The sequence below is a fragment of the Podarcis vaucheri genome, assembly GCF_965113315.1.
Source record: "Podarcis vaucheri genome assembly, chromosome: 5".
Classification (NCBI taxonomy): domain Eukaryota; kingdom Metazoa; phylum Chordata; class Lepidosauria; order Squamata; family Lacertidae; genus Podarcis; species Podarcis vaucheri.
In genome coordinates, this window is record NC_138763.1 from 44,714,730 (window position 1) to 44,729,189 (window position 14,460).

Genomic DNA, 14,460 nt, shown 5'->3' on the forward strand with positions numbered 1-14,460 from the left:
GGGCTGGGCGAGAGCTTGGTTGGCTGCCTCGGGATTTGCGCCTCTCTTCGGGTTGTGCAGTCAGGCGGCGGGTGTGCGAGAGAGGGAGAGCCGGGCAGGTCGCTCCTCTCTCTTTCCCTGTCTCCGCCCACACGCGCCTCCCCCACCCCACTCTGCCCGAGACAGCGGCGGGGACTCTGAAGCGGCGGCGGCGGTTGGAGCAAGAGCAGACGCGGGCGGGGATGGTGCGTCTCGGGGAGGCGGTGGCCTTTGCCGCTGCCACCGGCGGCGGCGCTCTGCTGGAGGGGCGCCCGAGATTATTGGGGGGCAGAGCCCCCCAAACGAATTTTTGAGGGGGCTCGGCCCCCCTCAGGCCCCATGGAGTCGGCGCCTATGCTCCTCGCCACCGCCACCGCCGCCCCGCCTCTCGCTGCCCGACTCGCCCGCCTCCCTCCCACAGCACACCAGGCAACGTCTCACGGCACACTAGTGTGCCGCGGAACACCGGTTGGGAAACACTGGTTTAGAGCATGGGTCAGGAATTTTTGGCCCTCCAGATGTTGTTGGGACTCCAACTCCCATCAGCCATAGCCAGCATGGCTAATGATCAGGGCTCATGGGAACTGTAGTCCAGCAACTTCTGGAGGGCCAAAGGATAGCCAGCCCCTGCTTGGGAGTAAAGTGCTTGTTGCTGTAGTTCATTATCCTGAATTTGATTTGTTTAAAGCATTGTTTTGTTTTGTTTATGTTTTTACGCCTCTTTATGTGACTGCTTTAATTTGTGGAACTGGCAATGTTATAGGTCCTGTATAGTATTTGTTCTGCATTTGTAAGAAATTGATCTTGTAGTGTGGCAGCCCCCCACATCAGAACTCCTTGCCTATTGACATGAGGCAGGCGCCTACATTGTGCTTTTTTTGGCACCTGCTAAAAAACATTTTTGTTTAGGCAAGCCTATCCAGGTATGTCAAATGTTGACAGGGGTTTTACTCTGGTTTTTAGCTTATTGTTGATTTTAATATATATATATTTACTGATAATTTCATTGTTTTATATCTTTGTTAACTGATTTGAGGTTTCTTTCTTTTTACTTTCAAGTGCCATATAAATTTTACAAAATAAATAAATTGCATTTGATTTGTTCATTGAGGTCCATCTTTGAGGGCCTTCTGGTGGTTCCCTCCCTGTGAGGTTACAGGGAACCAGGCAGAAAGGGCCTTCTCGGTAGTGGTGCCCACCCTGTGGAACGCCATCCTGTCAGATGTCAAAGAGATAAATAATTATTTGACCTTCCGTAGACATCTGAAGGCAGCCCAGGAAGCTTTCAGTGTGTGGTGTTCTGTTGTGTTCTTATTTATTCTGTTGGAAGCCACCCAGGATGGCTGGGGCAACGAACTCAGATGGGGGGGTACACAAATTTATTTATTTAGTTTTATTTTATTTCATAAAACTTATGCACCATTTGATTCCCTTGTGCTAAAAGCTATCTGTCACCAGGGTGGAGATTGCAAAGTTCCTCCTCACTCTTTTTCTCTGTCCATTGCAGTGATTAGCTCTGTGGAAAAAGAGCTCCGGGCAGTCAATGAGTCAACAAATCACTTGCGGGACCTTCAGGAACAGCTGAGCCAAAACCTGACTGCCTTGAGAACTGATATCAACCAGACTTTGAAAGAGTGTGGTGCGCCTTGCAAGGATGTGCCAGTGTGGAACCTGGAGCCTGGGGCCAATCTCAGTGTGGTAAAATGGGGTTGGAGCGCAGAGAACCTTGGGAAAGGGATGGTGGGTTTTAGAGAACATGGGAAGAAGACCACTTTCAGGATAAGCGGGCTTAGTTAATTGAGTGACACTACTGAGTCAGAGGCTAAAGCCAGTACCTTAGATGTCAGGGTAGAATCTCAGCTGAGGGCTGGCTACAGTGTTGGAGCGTGTCTACAAGATGCCCACAGATGTATTTGTCTGGTCTTGCCAGCACGTAAACATACAGACGTCTTAGTGGATGCCACGTTGCTTTTACCTGTGTCAGTGTAAACATGTGAGTGAAACACAAAGATTCCTACCCCTCCCAGAACACAATGCATCATCACTTTAATTTCTTATAGATAGATAAACTGCCCCTTTATCTGTTCCCACAGGTTCCGGATGTCAGCCGCCCACTCCAGCTGTTGACCAATCTGACAGACTCAAACCCTCAGGACACCATTGCAAAGGTAACATCCTTCCCTCCGTCCATCTTTTCTCTCTCCTCCGCAATCAAACTGCGCCACAGAGAGCAGGCTTTCTGAGTGCCCATGCCAGGTGGCAGTGTGCCATGGACCGCCTGTCTAGGAGAGGCTGTGCAGTAGGAGCAGAGCCACAGACTGAGCCTAGCAGCATAAATCACAGCCTTGGGCCATAGGGCTCCCCTGATCTCTCAAACCATCAATGCCTGTATCCCATCCTCAGAAGGTATTGTTAGCCCACTTCCTCTTTGGAATCAGCATGTATTGCAATGCCGTTTTTATTCGCATTGCTTTGCCCTTTGTTCAATGCTATAAGAGCATACAGTGGTACCTTGGGTTACATACGCTTCAGGTTACAGACTCCACTAACCCAGAAATATTACCTTGGGTTAAGAACTTTGCTTCAGGATGAGAACAGAAATCGTGCAGTGGTGGCACAGCGGCAGCAGGAGGCCCCATTAGCTAAAGTGGTGCTTCAGGTTAAGAACAGTTTTAGGTTAAGAACAGATCTCCAGAACGAATTAAGTACGTAACCAGAGTTACCACTGTATGTGATTCTGAGATCTCTGTGTTGTTTGTCTTTTGTTTCCATTTGCACATGTCTTTATTCTGGGTTCTGGCACTGGCAGGCAAGGCAAGTTCTGGCTGATATTCCAAAGAAGGTGTCTGAACAAACAAAAAAGGTGGTGTCTGGTAAGTAGTTTCAGCAGATAGATAAAGTTGTGTGTATTCTCATTTCAAGAACCAGTTGAAAGGCTATGATTACACTTATAATGTCCTCAGAAACTAGAGGTCACCTGCCAAATATCTGTTTGATTAGTTCACATTAATATGTGGAATTTATTCAAGTCTTAGCTCTCAGTCATTCAATATAACTGTTTACAGTTATGCAATAGTGCAGCCTTTTATTTGTTTAGAAATTGTTATTCTACAATTATACTTTCTACATAGTAACTGGAGTTCACACCCAACAGTTTCTCACGTGTGCATGTTTAAGCAACATGGCATTTCCTGTCCTGAAGCTGCAGTTACAGCTACCTGCTGTGGCTGCATGGAGTGACAGGTGTGAGTTAATCACATGTGAACATATGAAGCTCTTGTTCTACAGTCAAATCAATGATCTGTCCAGCCCAGCACTGTCTACTCTGATTCACAGTAGTTCTACAAATTCTACTTGAGAACCCTTAATTGGAGATGCTAAGGAATTCAGTCTAGGACCTTGGACATGTATTCACTCTTATCACTGAGCTACAAGATGTCCCAAAACATTTTTAAAACATATGTCCTCCTATGGACCAATGCCACATACACACTGTTGTTTAGAGGACATGGCTAGTCTGCACATTCTTGCTAGCTCCTCCATTTATTAGGCATCAGTGGGGCTTAGTCAGGGCTGTCTTACGCATTTGCGGCACTGGGGTACAAAGATCTGTCCGGTGCCCCCCCAAGGTTGCCCAGTCCGAGGGGCGCAGGAGGGCAGAGGCAGCTGCCCACCTCAGCATCTCACTGGCTTGGTCACCCCCGAACTCAGCATGCAGAGCCACCCGCAGCAGAAGAGCCCACCGCGGTGCTCTGACCGACCGACGGGCTCTTCCCTGAACTCAGCTCTCGGGTCCCAGACTCTCAGCCTGGCGCCCCTGAGAGCCCAGCATCCAGGTGCCCCACACCCCTAGCGCCTATGGGTAAGCGCCTTGGGCTCAGTGGAGCTGGGCGTTTCCCTTCTCCCAATCCACAGCTTTCCTTTTCCATCCTTCTTTGTCCTCCCTAACTTGAACTGAATGAAGGATGGGCAGCCTGAAATGAAGGAGGCATTAGATTTGCTGAGGCGTGTGAATGGTTCTTCCTTGGAGAGCTAATAGGCAATTGGGAATAAAATACTACATATCCGGGACACATAGCAGGTGGTTGCCCTGTGGTAAGATTCTCTGCCATAGTGAACAAAGTATATTTGTTTATCTGTGTATCTTTTGGTCCTTGCAGAAGGAGAGGTTCGCCTCCGTGATGTCGAGCAAGCGATTGAAGATAGCCGTAGCAACTTTTCCACACTGAGCAGAATGGGGAATATATCTCAGTCCATGACAGATGTTGTCAGTTGGGCAAGTACCTATGAGCCGGATATCGTCACCTATGATAGTTACAGGTATGAATTAAAGTGTTCTCAGAGTATTGTAAGCTGGGGGAATCCCTTAGGTTAGCTTAAGCCACGCTAGGTCATTTGTTGGATGAAATGTTGGTCCCTTGTCCCTCCTGACCATGAGTGGTCATATGTTATCAAAATGGCAGCTGTAGGAAATGGGATGAGAATGGTAGCCTAAACGAAGGGCTAAAAGCTTTCTGGCCACTATTTTGGAAGCCTCTGGTGTGCAGTTTCATGTCACACTGATGGTTTCCCACAGCATTTTTGGACAGGGCACCACATCTAGTCTGCAGTAGTATGAAAATTAAAATCCTTGTCTTCCGATTTGGTTAATTGGCCCAGATAGCACTTGTTTTTCTTCAGTGCTATACCATTGTTCATAACCTAGGCTTGGATGGGATATCATGTTTTCTAATTTGCTTCTTCTTGTTGCCAACAGAGTCTTGCTGACGCTGGTTTTTAGCAGAGATCAAACCCATTACCAGGTTTTGACTCCTTCCTTCCTTTAGCTATTGTCTTCTGTCAGAGTCTTAACTGTTTTCCTTTTCCTTACTTTAGGTGGATTGCTGGCCTTTGCCTCTGCTCTCTGGTACTCGTGATCATTGTATTCAACATGCTGGGCCTGTTGTTTGGGGCACTTGGGCTAAACCCGCGAGAGATGCCTACCAAACGGGGCTGCCTCGCAAACACTGGTGGAGACCTCCTCATGGCGTAAGAGACTTTGCACCTTCTCCCATCTCATGACAGACAGTCATCCAATAAGTCAAAAGGATGTAAGAAGCTGCTGCTGCATCCCATGTCAGGCCCTTGGTTCATCTGGCACAGCACCATCAATGCTGACTGGCAGTGGCTTTCCAGAGTTTCAGCTAGACGTCCTTCCAAGCCCTACTTGGAGGTGCCAGGGATTCATCCTGGAACCTTCTGCATGCAAAACTCATGTTCTGTTACAGAGCTCTGGCCTGTACCCTTATTACCCTTCCTGATGATTGCCAAATATTGCCAAGCTGTGTTATGGCATAGCAAATGTTAGAGCATGGGTGGCAGGACTCAGGAGGCGGCTGCAGATCTTTACATGTATTGCTGGTTGCCTGATTCCCCAGCTCTCTGGGAGCTATTCTATGGAGGGTTTTCCCATACACAATATGTTTTGTGTACAGGCTCCTACTAGAGAAAGCTAGGGTGGGAATGTCCTTAAGTATCTAGAAATGCAGTGTTACTGGCAGACTGGCACAGTGCAGAGCCATGCCCCCTGAGTATTTTGGTACCCTGACCTTGTCCTGGACTTTCCCATGGACCTCTGGCTGTTCCTTATGTTTATCTGATGGATTGTGTGTCAGAATGAATGGAAGGGTTGCCTGGGGCAAATGTGCAAGGGCTCCGACGGCTGCTCTTCACATCCATCCAGCGAAATCCCAGACCTCCAATCATGTTTTCCCTTCTCTGACAGGAGCGTTGGGTTCAGCTTCATATTTTCATGGCTGCTGATGCTGCTGGTTCTACTGACATTTTTAGTTGGGGGAAGTATGTACACAGTGGTGTGTCGGCCATGGGCCGATGGGCGTCTCCTTCAGGTAAGTCCCTTGGGCTACCATGAGTATTCTTTGATACTGCTGAGTGCCATCTGCAGTGGAACAAGGGGGGAAATAATGTGGGCGAGGAGAGAAGTGAGTCATGGTTTCCCTTAACACCAGACCAGAACCCACACACTGTAACCTTAGATTCTAATCCTGGGATCCCATCTCTCCCCCTTGTCAATCATTATCATTTTGGCATGGAAATTGCTGAAGTAGGCATGAGACAGCCAGGCAATCCCACATTCTGCAGAGGAGGAAATCGCAGGGAGAGGCAAATACTGAAGATGTTGTTTTGAGTTGAGAGGCTAAGAATCTAATTAATGACTCTTTATTTTCTTCTAGTTTCTGGACACACCAGGGTTGTTTCCTGAATTCAACCTGACACGGCTCTTGCATTTGAAGAGTTCTGATGTGAACCTCTCCAGCCTGTACAAGTGAGTGGCTGGCTGGCTGGCTGGATTCCTCCATGGCTTCCTGCCTGCTGTGACTTTGGTCCTCACCTTCCCCCAAAGGGAGAGAGACTCTTGAGAGTAGGGTGGGAACTGCAGGCCTGATATGAGTCAGGCATGCAGTGTATGGGAGTAGGGGAAAGTAAGTTCCACCCACTTGCCAACATGCAATGTCAGGGTAGCATGCACAGCCATGCCAGGGGGCCCTCGTGCAGAGAAGTCTTTTAATATTTTGTTTTTAGTTTTTTCAAATTTTGAAATTTGCAAACAATTATCAAACAACCAACATAGAGAATTCTTTTTCCTTACATTTCCAGCATGTATTTGACCTTGTTTTATACAAGCTAGTTTACTAGGGGTTAAATACCAATTATACATCAATTTCATATAATTTTCTTTCAACGTATAACATGCAGTAAACTTCAAATCCCAGTTCCATAGCTTCTCCCATGCTGTAAGTTGTATATTATGTCCAAAGTCCTTGCCCAGCATAGACAAGAAGCTTCATAATACAGTCGTACCTTGGAAGTCGAACGGAATCCGCTCTAGAAGTCCATTTGACTTAAAAAACATTCGAAAACCAAAGCGTGGTGTAATGGGAATTGGGGGTTGCTCGTGCGTAAGTTGCCACCACTCTCGGTGAGGTTGCCTGGATAAACCTTTCCCTGGCTGGACAGTCCTGATTCCGCGTCTGTCTCAGTCACTGGCAGAATCCGTCAGTGGGCGTTTCCTGAACTTCTTCCAACATAAAAGTTCCTTGACGGATAGTCTCCGCCTAGGCTCCCTGCGCGGAAGTCTTCTGCGCAGGGTGGGTGTGGGCAGTGGAGGACCAATGCCCGCCTTTTTCCCTGGTGTAACGCTGATTTCCTTCCCCAGTCACTGAGTCCCCTCTTTCCCTGCTGGGACCTTCTCCGGCATCGCTCGGGAGCCCTTCCACCACTCCTGATTGCGATGGCAGTTCCCTGACACGTGGCTTGAAGCTGTGGAAGCCCTGTCGGACATTTGGGTTCCAAAGAACGTTCGCAAACTGGAATACTTGCTTCCGGGTTTGCAGCGTTTGGGAGCCAAAACATCCAAGTAGCAAGGTGTTCAGGATCCAATTTGACTGTATAATCTTAAATCTGGTGCAGAGAAATCTTTCCCTGACCCACAACTTCTCCATTCTGCCAAGAGTTTACTAGAGTAACAGCCTGAATCATGCTTTTCCTTCTCTGAGGTACCTTTCAGCCTGATCACTGTGCTTCTTAGTCCTGCTATTTCCCCACAGTTTTTGCCCCCATGCTGAGCTTATGTCACCAGCAACCCCATTGCCCCCTGGCGTAAGAGTTAAACTACATGATTGGAAAGCTTGATTGCGTGGTGATGCTGTTTCCCCAGTTTATGTTTGACATAGCACAGTGTGTGTATGCTGGTCTCTCAGCTCGGTTTTCACTCTTGCAGGAACTGTGAAAACAATGCCCCCTTGTGGAGCACCCTTCACCTGGGTGAGGTCATCCCTCTGGATGAGATCCTAAACACCAGCAAGGTCAGTGATGAGTGTCTGTAGGTGAACTGAGACAGCCACAAGAGAAATTGAATGACCAGCAAGATTAGTGTCCTCAGATATGTTCTGGGATAGTTTAAAGTCCAGATCTGGGGCATGTCTTCAGCCACCTGGAGAACCCCAGAGAAGTGTCCTGGGAGGCTGGATTGTTATGTACTCTGCACCTACTTGCCTTGTTTTTCTTTTGCTCTTACAGTACACTGGTAATATTGATGCAGCCTTAAAAAAAATAAATATCAGTTTGGGCTCCACTGACCTCCTGAAGGATGAGCAGAAGCGTCGCCTGCAGGAACTGGGCTCAAAGGATGGGCTGAACCTGAATTTTTCCAGTGCTCTGAAACAAGTGAGATGAGAGGGTGGAACAGCTTATCACAAGATGATTTCTTTTCTTGATCTTTATGGGGTTTGACATTGTCTGGTATCTTGTGAGATATGTCACATCTGAAAAAGAGTCGTGTTTTTTTTTTAAATAAAAAAGTTAGGCCATTCAAATTAGTTTAGATTGCGTAATAGGACTAGTGACTTGCCTAGAAAATGATATCATTGCCAGTAATAGGAGTGTAGGCTCCATCCCCACAGAAAAATGAATGCCCTTCATGCTTGCTGGGGTATGAATTGCTGCAGGAAGGAATCCGTCAGCTGGGATATTCTGATTAACTGACAATGGAAGGGTCGTTGGGTTGATGATGTCAGCATAGGTTTCTGGCAGCTGCTCAGTCTGTTCAGGAGAAAGGATAGTGTCCGGAAAGGGCTTTGGGTGCAGCCCAAAAGGAAAGCCGTTCCCCAACAAAACCTGTGCAGGTTACTGAGTTTAAGAAAATCTCAAAGACATCTGTATAATGAAATCATGCCATTCCACATAAATAAAAGCAGCAGTTAACATGTAAACAGGACAGGATTTGCCTGGTGCCTAAAAGCAACGACGAAGATGCCAGGGAGATCACCCTTGGGAGGGAGATCCATAATTAGAGCACAGTCACTAAAAAGGTACGCTCTTTGGATGGCGCCCACATGTCCTTTTGTAGGTGAGGGCACCCAGAAAAGAGCCTCTGATTGTTGTCTCACAGATCATTGGAGGTGGAGGGATGAGGTGAGCTTTATCTTCCCAGAGGTGTGATGTGAAATAATAACAACTTACGTATCAATGGGTTCAAAATGAAATAAAACAAGTTGGAAAGCGGATTCTAGGAAGTGTGCGAACTTAATCTGCCTGGGCCCTGACCTTACTCACTCCAATGTCTCTTGCTATCCTTGAGGAGCTGACCCACCGTGTGTCCCTTTCTTTGCAGATCAACGAGACTGTGACAAAACAAGACCTGTCTTCACTGGCAGCAGATCTAGATAAATTGGCAGAAAACACAGTGAGTGGTGCTTTGATTGGGATATCCCCATTCTTCTGCAGTGCTTCTCTCCCCCAGCTCCCTTTCTAGGGGGAGGGGCCCTGTAGGTGTCTTTTGGGGACCACTTCAACCCAGAGCTGGCCCAAGACATTTTGGCACCTGAGGCGAACCACAAAATGGCCCCCTCCCTGCCAGAGAAGTAGGGGTGAATGAAGATCTACATTGGGAACAAGGGGGAGAATTGAATTAATCTTATTCAACAGCTGAAGTGGGAATGAAATGCCGTCATGGCAGGGGAAAAGGGGCCTGTTCTGAATCATGCCCCCACCATTTCCTCTCTAAGGGTGATAGGAGACCAGCAGCAACTCCTGTTTGCCAAGAGGTCACTGTAGAGGTGGCATGGGGGGCAGGGAACTGTTGAGGAGAGACAGATCCAGTCCCCAAGCAGTGTGCCACAGCCGTCAGTGCCACTGCAGCAGCAGCCATGGGCATGTGTTCCTTGGATACTGAATCGGCTGTCCCTGTGGATCCTGCTGCCTGAGGTAGTCACCTCATCTTGACTACTAGGTAGGCTGGCCCTGATTTAACCCCAGATCCTCCCTGAAGATGGGAAATAATTGCATCCCACATTGTCTTCTGGAAATGTGCCCACTTGTATGTGTGAAAGCAGCAGAAAACCTATCAATATCTCTTCACAACGGTGGTGCTTATGAACATATTTTCAGGCAATTAATGCGAAAGCTCGGAGCGATTTTCAACTGGAGGCCAGAAGGCTGAGGAAGCTCCAGGATTGGGTCAATTACACGTTTCCTCCTCAGATGGTGAGTGCTGCTCTCCCCAAACACTTTTACCTCCTTTTGGCCCAGACCAGGTGCCGTCTTGAACAAGGCCTCTCTGGACGGTTTTGATTCTTGGCCCTACCAGGCCATAAGATGGTTGATATCTGTCCCACCTTCTGTCAACTCATTCCATCCAGCTCAGTGGATGGTGCCCTCTGATGAGCTTTCTCTGTCCTCAGCACATCCTGAGAAGCAGCATTCGAAAACTACAGAAGTCTGTCCCTCAGATTCCGGTAAGCAGGGCAAGGTTTGAGGAAGGAGTGTTCTGGGAGGTGGGGCTTTGATGCCAGGCTTTCTGAATGACACCCCATTAGATATTGGATGGGTGGGGAAGTACAACCTACTGACAATCTCGCCAGGCCTCCTTGCATAACAATGTGAGAACTCAAGGTAACAGGTGCCAATTGGGAGATACAGAGATTTCCCTTGGCATTGACTCTGTAGGGATGGGGTTTCAGAACCTGGAAGACTGTGGGAGATTGACAGAGTTGGTAGGCATCCCAAAGATGGACAGAGGAGGTGTTAATGGGGCACTGGCAGAACTATGCTTGTGTGCGTTCGGGGTCTGTATGGTGCTGGGTATGAAATGCTAAGCTGCAGTCCTTCATATGTTGGACTCCCAATTCCCATCAGTCCCAGCCAGCATGGCCAATGGTCAGGACTGATGAGAGTGGTAGTCCAGCAGCATCTGAAGAGCTGCAGTTGTGCAACTCCCGCTAAAGCATACCAAAAAACCTGTCTCAGCCTTTTGATAATATACCAGCGCTGCTCCCTTATGCCCATTGGATTATGTGATGTTCTGCTCAGTGGTCTGCTCAGATCTGTATGGAAAGTGGTGGTGAGGGCAGCCCATGAGACTGGCTCTGCCAGGGAGTGAACCTGACAGTACTGTGTCCTGCCAGGGTACAGCAAACGCCACGTTGTCAAAAATAGAAGACGCTCAGATATTTATGAAGTGGCAGACGCAGGACGTTGTCAAAAACGTGAGTCTTATCATTCAACCCATTTTCTGGTGGGGGTACACAGAGGGCATCGTTAAGACTGGATTTGTGCATTGCCACATAATGTAACATGGAGGCTCATCCAGAAGTCCTATAGGCCTCTAACTACGACATTAGACATGCTAGTGAACAACTCTGGGAAATGGGAATACAGGAAATGCAGTGGAGAGGAGGACATGCGAAAGCTAGTGCTCCCAGGATAGGAACATGTGACACCCCAGCTGATCGTGCATTGATCATGTATTACCTTTTCCTGTACCCCATAAGACAGCCCAATTTCCCTTCCTATTCTTGGAACCATTAATGGAGCTTGGATAGGGGATTGGAGCCCCATAACTGAACCCCTTTCCTTGTTTGGAAGTTGTTGCCCTATCCTCTAACTTGCACCCACCCATCTTACCTTCTTACCTCTAGGAGACTTCAGCTTTCGTGAAAACTCTGCTGGGTTTATTTGAATCATATATAGACTGGGCAAAGAGTACCGTAAGTAATGCCAACTGCTGTTGATGGAAATTGGGCTTAATCCTGAGTGATGACAAGGTGGGAGCCTGGTTGTCCTTGCTTGTATACTTCTGATATACTCACATCCAGGCTGGATGCTTGCCTGTGGCTATGCATACCCAAGCCAGTCAACCATGAATTTACTGGACCTTTTAGTCATAGTTTATTTATTATTTACTGGTTTAAAAGATTTATAAACTGCTTAATCAAAGCACTCTCTAGAGACGGTGCGCATAACAAAGTTGTAGTTAAAATGCAGATGAAATCTGCAAAGCAATAAAAAACAAGTATATATAAAACATACTGCATTTTTCCATCTATAAGATGCCCCCTATTTTTGAGGACTCGGATTTAAGAAAATGGGGGGGGGGGGTATAAGACAACCCCTAATTTCTGACATCATTTTTAAGGAAAAAAACCCTAGTCTTATACATGGAAAAATACGGTAATTAAAACACTGATTAAATCAGTAAAACTTTAAGAACAAATATGAGTAACTAAATTATATGTCTGGGTAAGTTTGCAATAGACATCTAAAAAGATATGGGGCAGGGAACCTTTTCTGCCAGGTGGGCCAGAATTTTATTTCCAAATCTTTGACAGGTTACTTTGGGCAGGTGGACGGAGTTTTGACACCAGGTGATACTGCAGTTTGAAACCTCAGTTGTCCCCATGCCCTGCTGCCTGAACTTCTGAAAACTGTCAGGAGCACTTTTGCAAAGGGCTTTCAATAGCCACACACTCCTTTTTGAATGTCCAGTTTTTGGAGGTTCAAACAGCAACACCTGGTCCTCCATTCTGGCAAGATGCCCATGCAACCTCACTCATGAAACAGGAAGGAGGAATCCTGCTGAGCTTATGGCAGCTGATGAGTGAGGGTTAATTTCTCCTGGCTTGGCTGCACTTGCCTGTTTCCTACAAGTGTGAGCAGCCAATGTAACATTGAATCCCGTCATTCTGCCCATCAGCAGCCAGTGCAAATATCTGAGGGCAACTCCAATATGCTGACAGAACCTCACTCCTGGCAGCATTCTGTGGTTAACTGCACTTTCCTGATCAGCCACTTGCATTCACATGCCAGTCTTACAGCCTCATGCACAGGTGGCCTGGAGGCATATGTAAGCAAAATCAAGTTGAACTCGTGGGAAGTGTACTGCCGTTGCCCATCTTACTTCTAGGGTGCAAGCACAGTATGAAGTTATAAGGTTGGCAATGCCAGGACAATTCCTACCATGTGCTTAGCTGGACAGGCAACATTTATGATGACATCAGGATGAAGGTGTTTGGCCAGGAAATGAGTGCAGGGCTCGGGATTTTTCCTTTGGTGGTCATGATGTTTCCTTGTCTTCTTTGCTGGCAGATCAAAGAGCAGGTGGGCCGCTGTGGCCCTGCAGCCTGGGCACTGGATAGTGTGAATACCGTGGTCTGCAGCTGCGTTGTCAATTCATTGGTGAGGCAGTCAACACGAGGGATGAGCTGGGGTGTGGGAATGAGCCAGCATGGATAAGGGACAGCAGGGTGGCAGTCCGTAGGTTGAGAGATGGCGACTGCAGCCTAGGATGTAGGAGTAACTGGTAGGTGGTGGGGCCACAGAAATTGTAACTACCTTGGGCAGAGGCTGTGCTGTGGCTCTGGGAATCTTGCCTGGGGTGGCGCATGGAAAGAAGCTGGGGAGACATCTGCACATGGGACAGATCCCTGTGCTCTTGAATGGGCACAGGGCTGGGGAAAGTGTATAGATGTATGTGAAGGGAGCTCTAGGGAAATGTTGGGGAGATGGATGGAAAAGACACAGGTAGGCTGTAGGCGAGGCTTACCTTGCATGAGCTCAAGCAGGGTGGGAGTTAAGTGGAGACAGCGGGAGTACTGACAGCTGCCTTCCCCTCTTCTCCCCTTAGAACGCCTTCTGGTTCAGTCTAGGCTGGTGCACCATCTTTCTGCTGCCAAGCATCATCTTGGCTGTGCGGCTTGCCAAGTTTTACCGCAGAATGCACATGGATGACGTCTACACGTGAGGATGGGTTATACTTTTGCCTGTCACCCTGCCTATGGCCATGGATCAGATGCTTTACTTCTCTCCCCGCCCACCCCACTCTCAGTACTGTTCACTGATTATAGGCTCCACCCTCCAGTTGGTTCCATTACCTAGAAGTGCAAGTCCAGCTGTAGGGCTGCTCCCATGGTATTCTTGTAAACCAACAATCCCTCTTGTGAAAGTGTCTGCTTTTAAGATACTGATGGAAAAGTGGGTTCTCCAGGGGAAGCCTCTAGGGGAAAGTGCTAACTGCCTTCCCTAGTAAATGAAAAAGGGAATGTTTTGACTTCCCACTTGCTTATACAGTGGTACCTCGGGTTACATACGCTTCAAGTTATGGACGCTTCAGGTTACAGACTCTGCTAACCCAGAAATAGTACCTCGAGTTAAGAACTTTGCTTCAGGATGAGAACAGAAATCGCGTGGTGGTGGCGGCGCAGCAGCAGCAGCAGGAGGCCCCATTAGCTAAAGTGGTGCTTCAGGTTAAGAACAGTTTCAGGTTAAGAATGGACCTCCAGAATGAATTAAATTATTAACCCAAGGTACCACTGTACTCTGAAACAGCTTTCAACCTTTCTGGCAAAACATGGTCCTGTGGAAGCCACACCAATGCTGTGTTATCTGGGTTTGTTGTTGTTGTTGGCATCCATCCGTCTTGAGAGACAATGGAGTGTGCCTCCATGGGTGAAGTCAAATTGCTGTGATAGGGACATTGAGGTGGCCTCTCCAGGGCACAAGTCTGCGCAGTATGAAGCAATAACAAAAAAAAAAACCCATGACCCTGGGCACGAACTAGACTAGAGCCATGACAAGTTCAAGAAACAATTGCTCACGTGACCAGGG

General features: G+C 47.7%; 1 protein-coding gene across 4 annotated transcripts in view; it reads left to right on the forward strand.

The window, feature by feature from the left end:
- The window catches only part of LOC309532772 (prominin-1-A-like), a 35,084-nt gene that overhangs the window by 17,380 nt on the left and 3,244 nt on the right, over positions 1-14,460 (forward strand). For all 4 annotated transcript variants that reach the window (XM_082223432.1, XM_082223435.1, XM_082223434.1 and 1 more), the window contains exons 8-23: positions 1,526-1,716; positions 2,112-2,186; positions 2,828-2,891; positions 4,179-4,338; positions 4,894-5,046; positions 5,783-5,906; positions 6,252-6,343; positions 7,799-7,883; positions 8,098-8,244; positions 9,191-9,262; positions 9,967-10,062; positions 10,260-10,313; positions 10,983-11,063; positions 11,496-11,564; positions 12,943-13,032; positions 13,481-13,593. In XM_082223432.1, the coding sequence (XP_082079558.1) occupies positions 1,526-1,716; positions 2,112-2,186; positions 2,828-2,891; positions 4,179-4,338; positions 4,894-5,046; positions 5,783-5,906; positions 6,252-6,343; positions 7,799-7,883; positions 8,098-8,244; positions 9,191-9,262; positions 9,967-10,062; positions 10,260-10,313; positions 10,983-11,063; positions 11,496-11,564; positions 12,943-13,032; positions 13,481-13,593 (1,666 nt within the window). The remainder of the gene's footprint in view (positions 1-1,525; positions 1,717-2,111; positions 2,187-2,827; positions 2,892-4,178; positions 4,339-4,893; positions 5,047-5,782; positions 5,907-6,251; positions 6,344-7,798; positions 7,884-8,097; positions 8,245-9,190; positions 9,263-9,966; positions 10,063-10,259; positions 10,314-10,982; positions 11,064-11,495; positions 11,565-12,942; positions 13,033-13,480; positions 13,594-14,460) is intronic.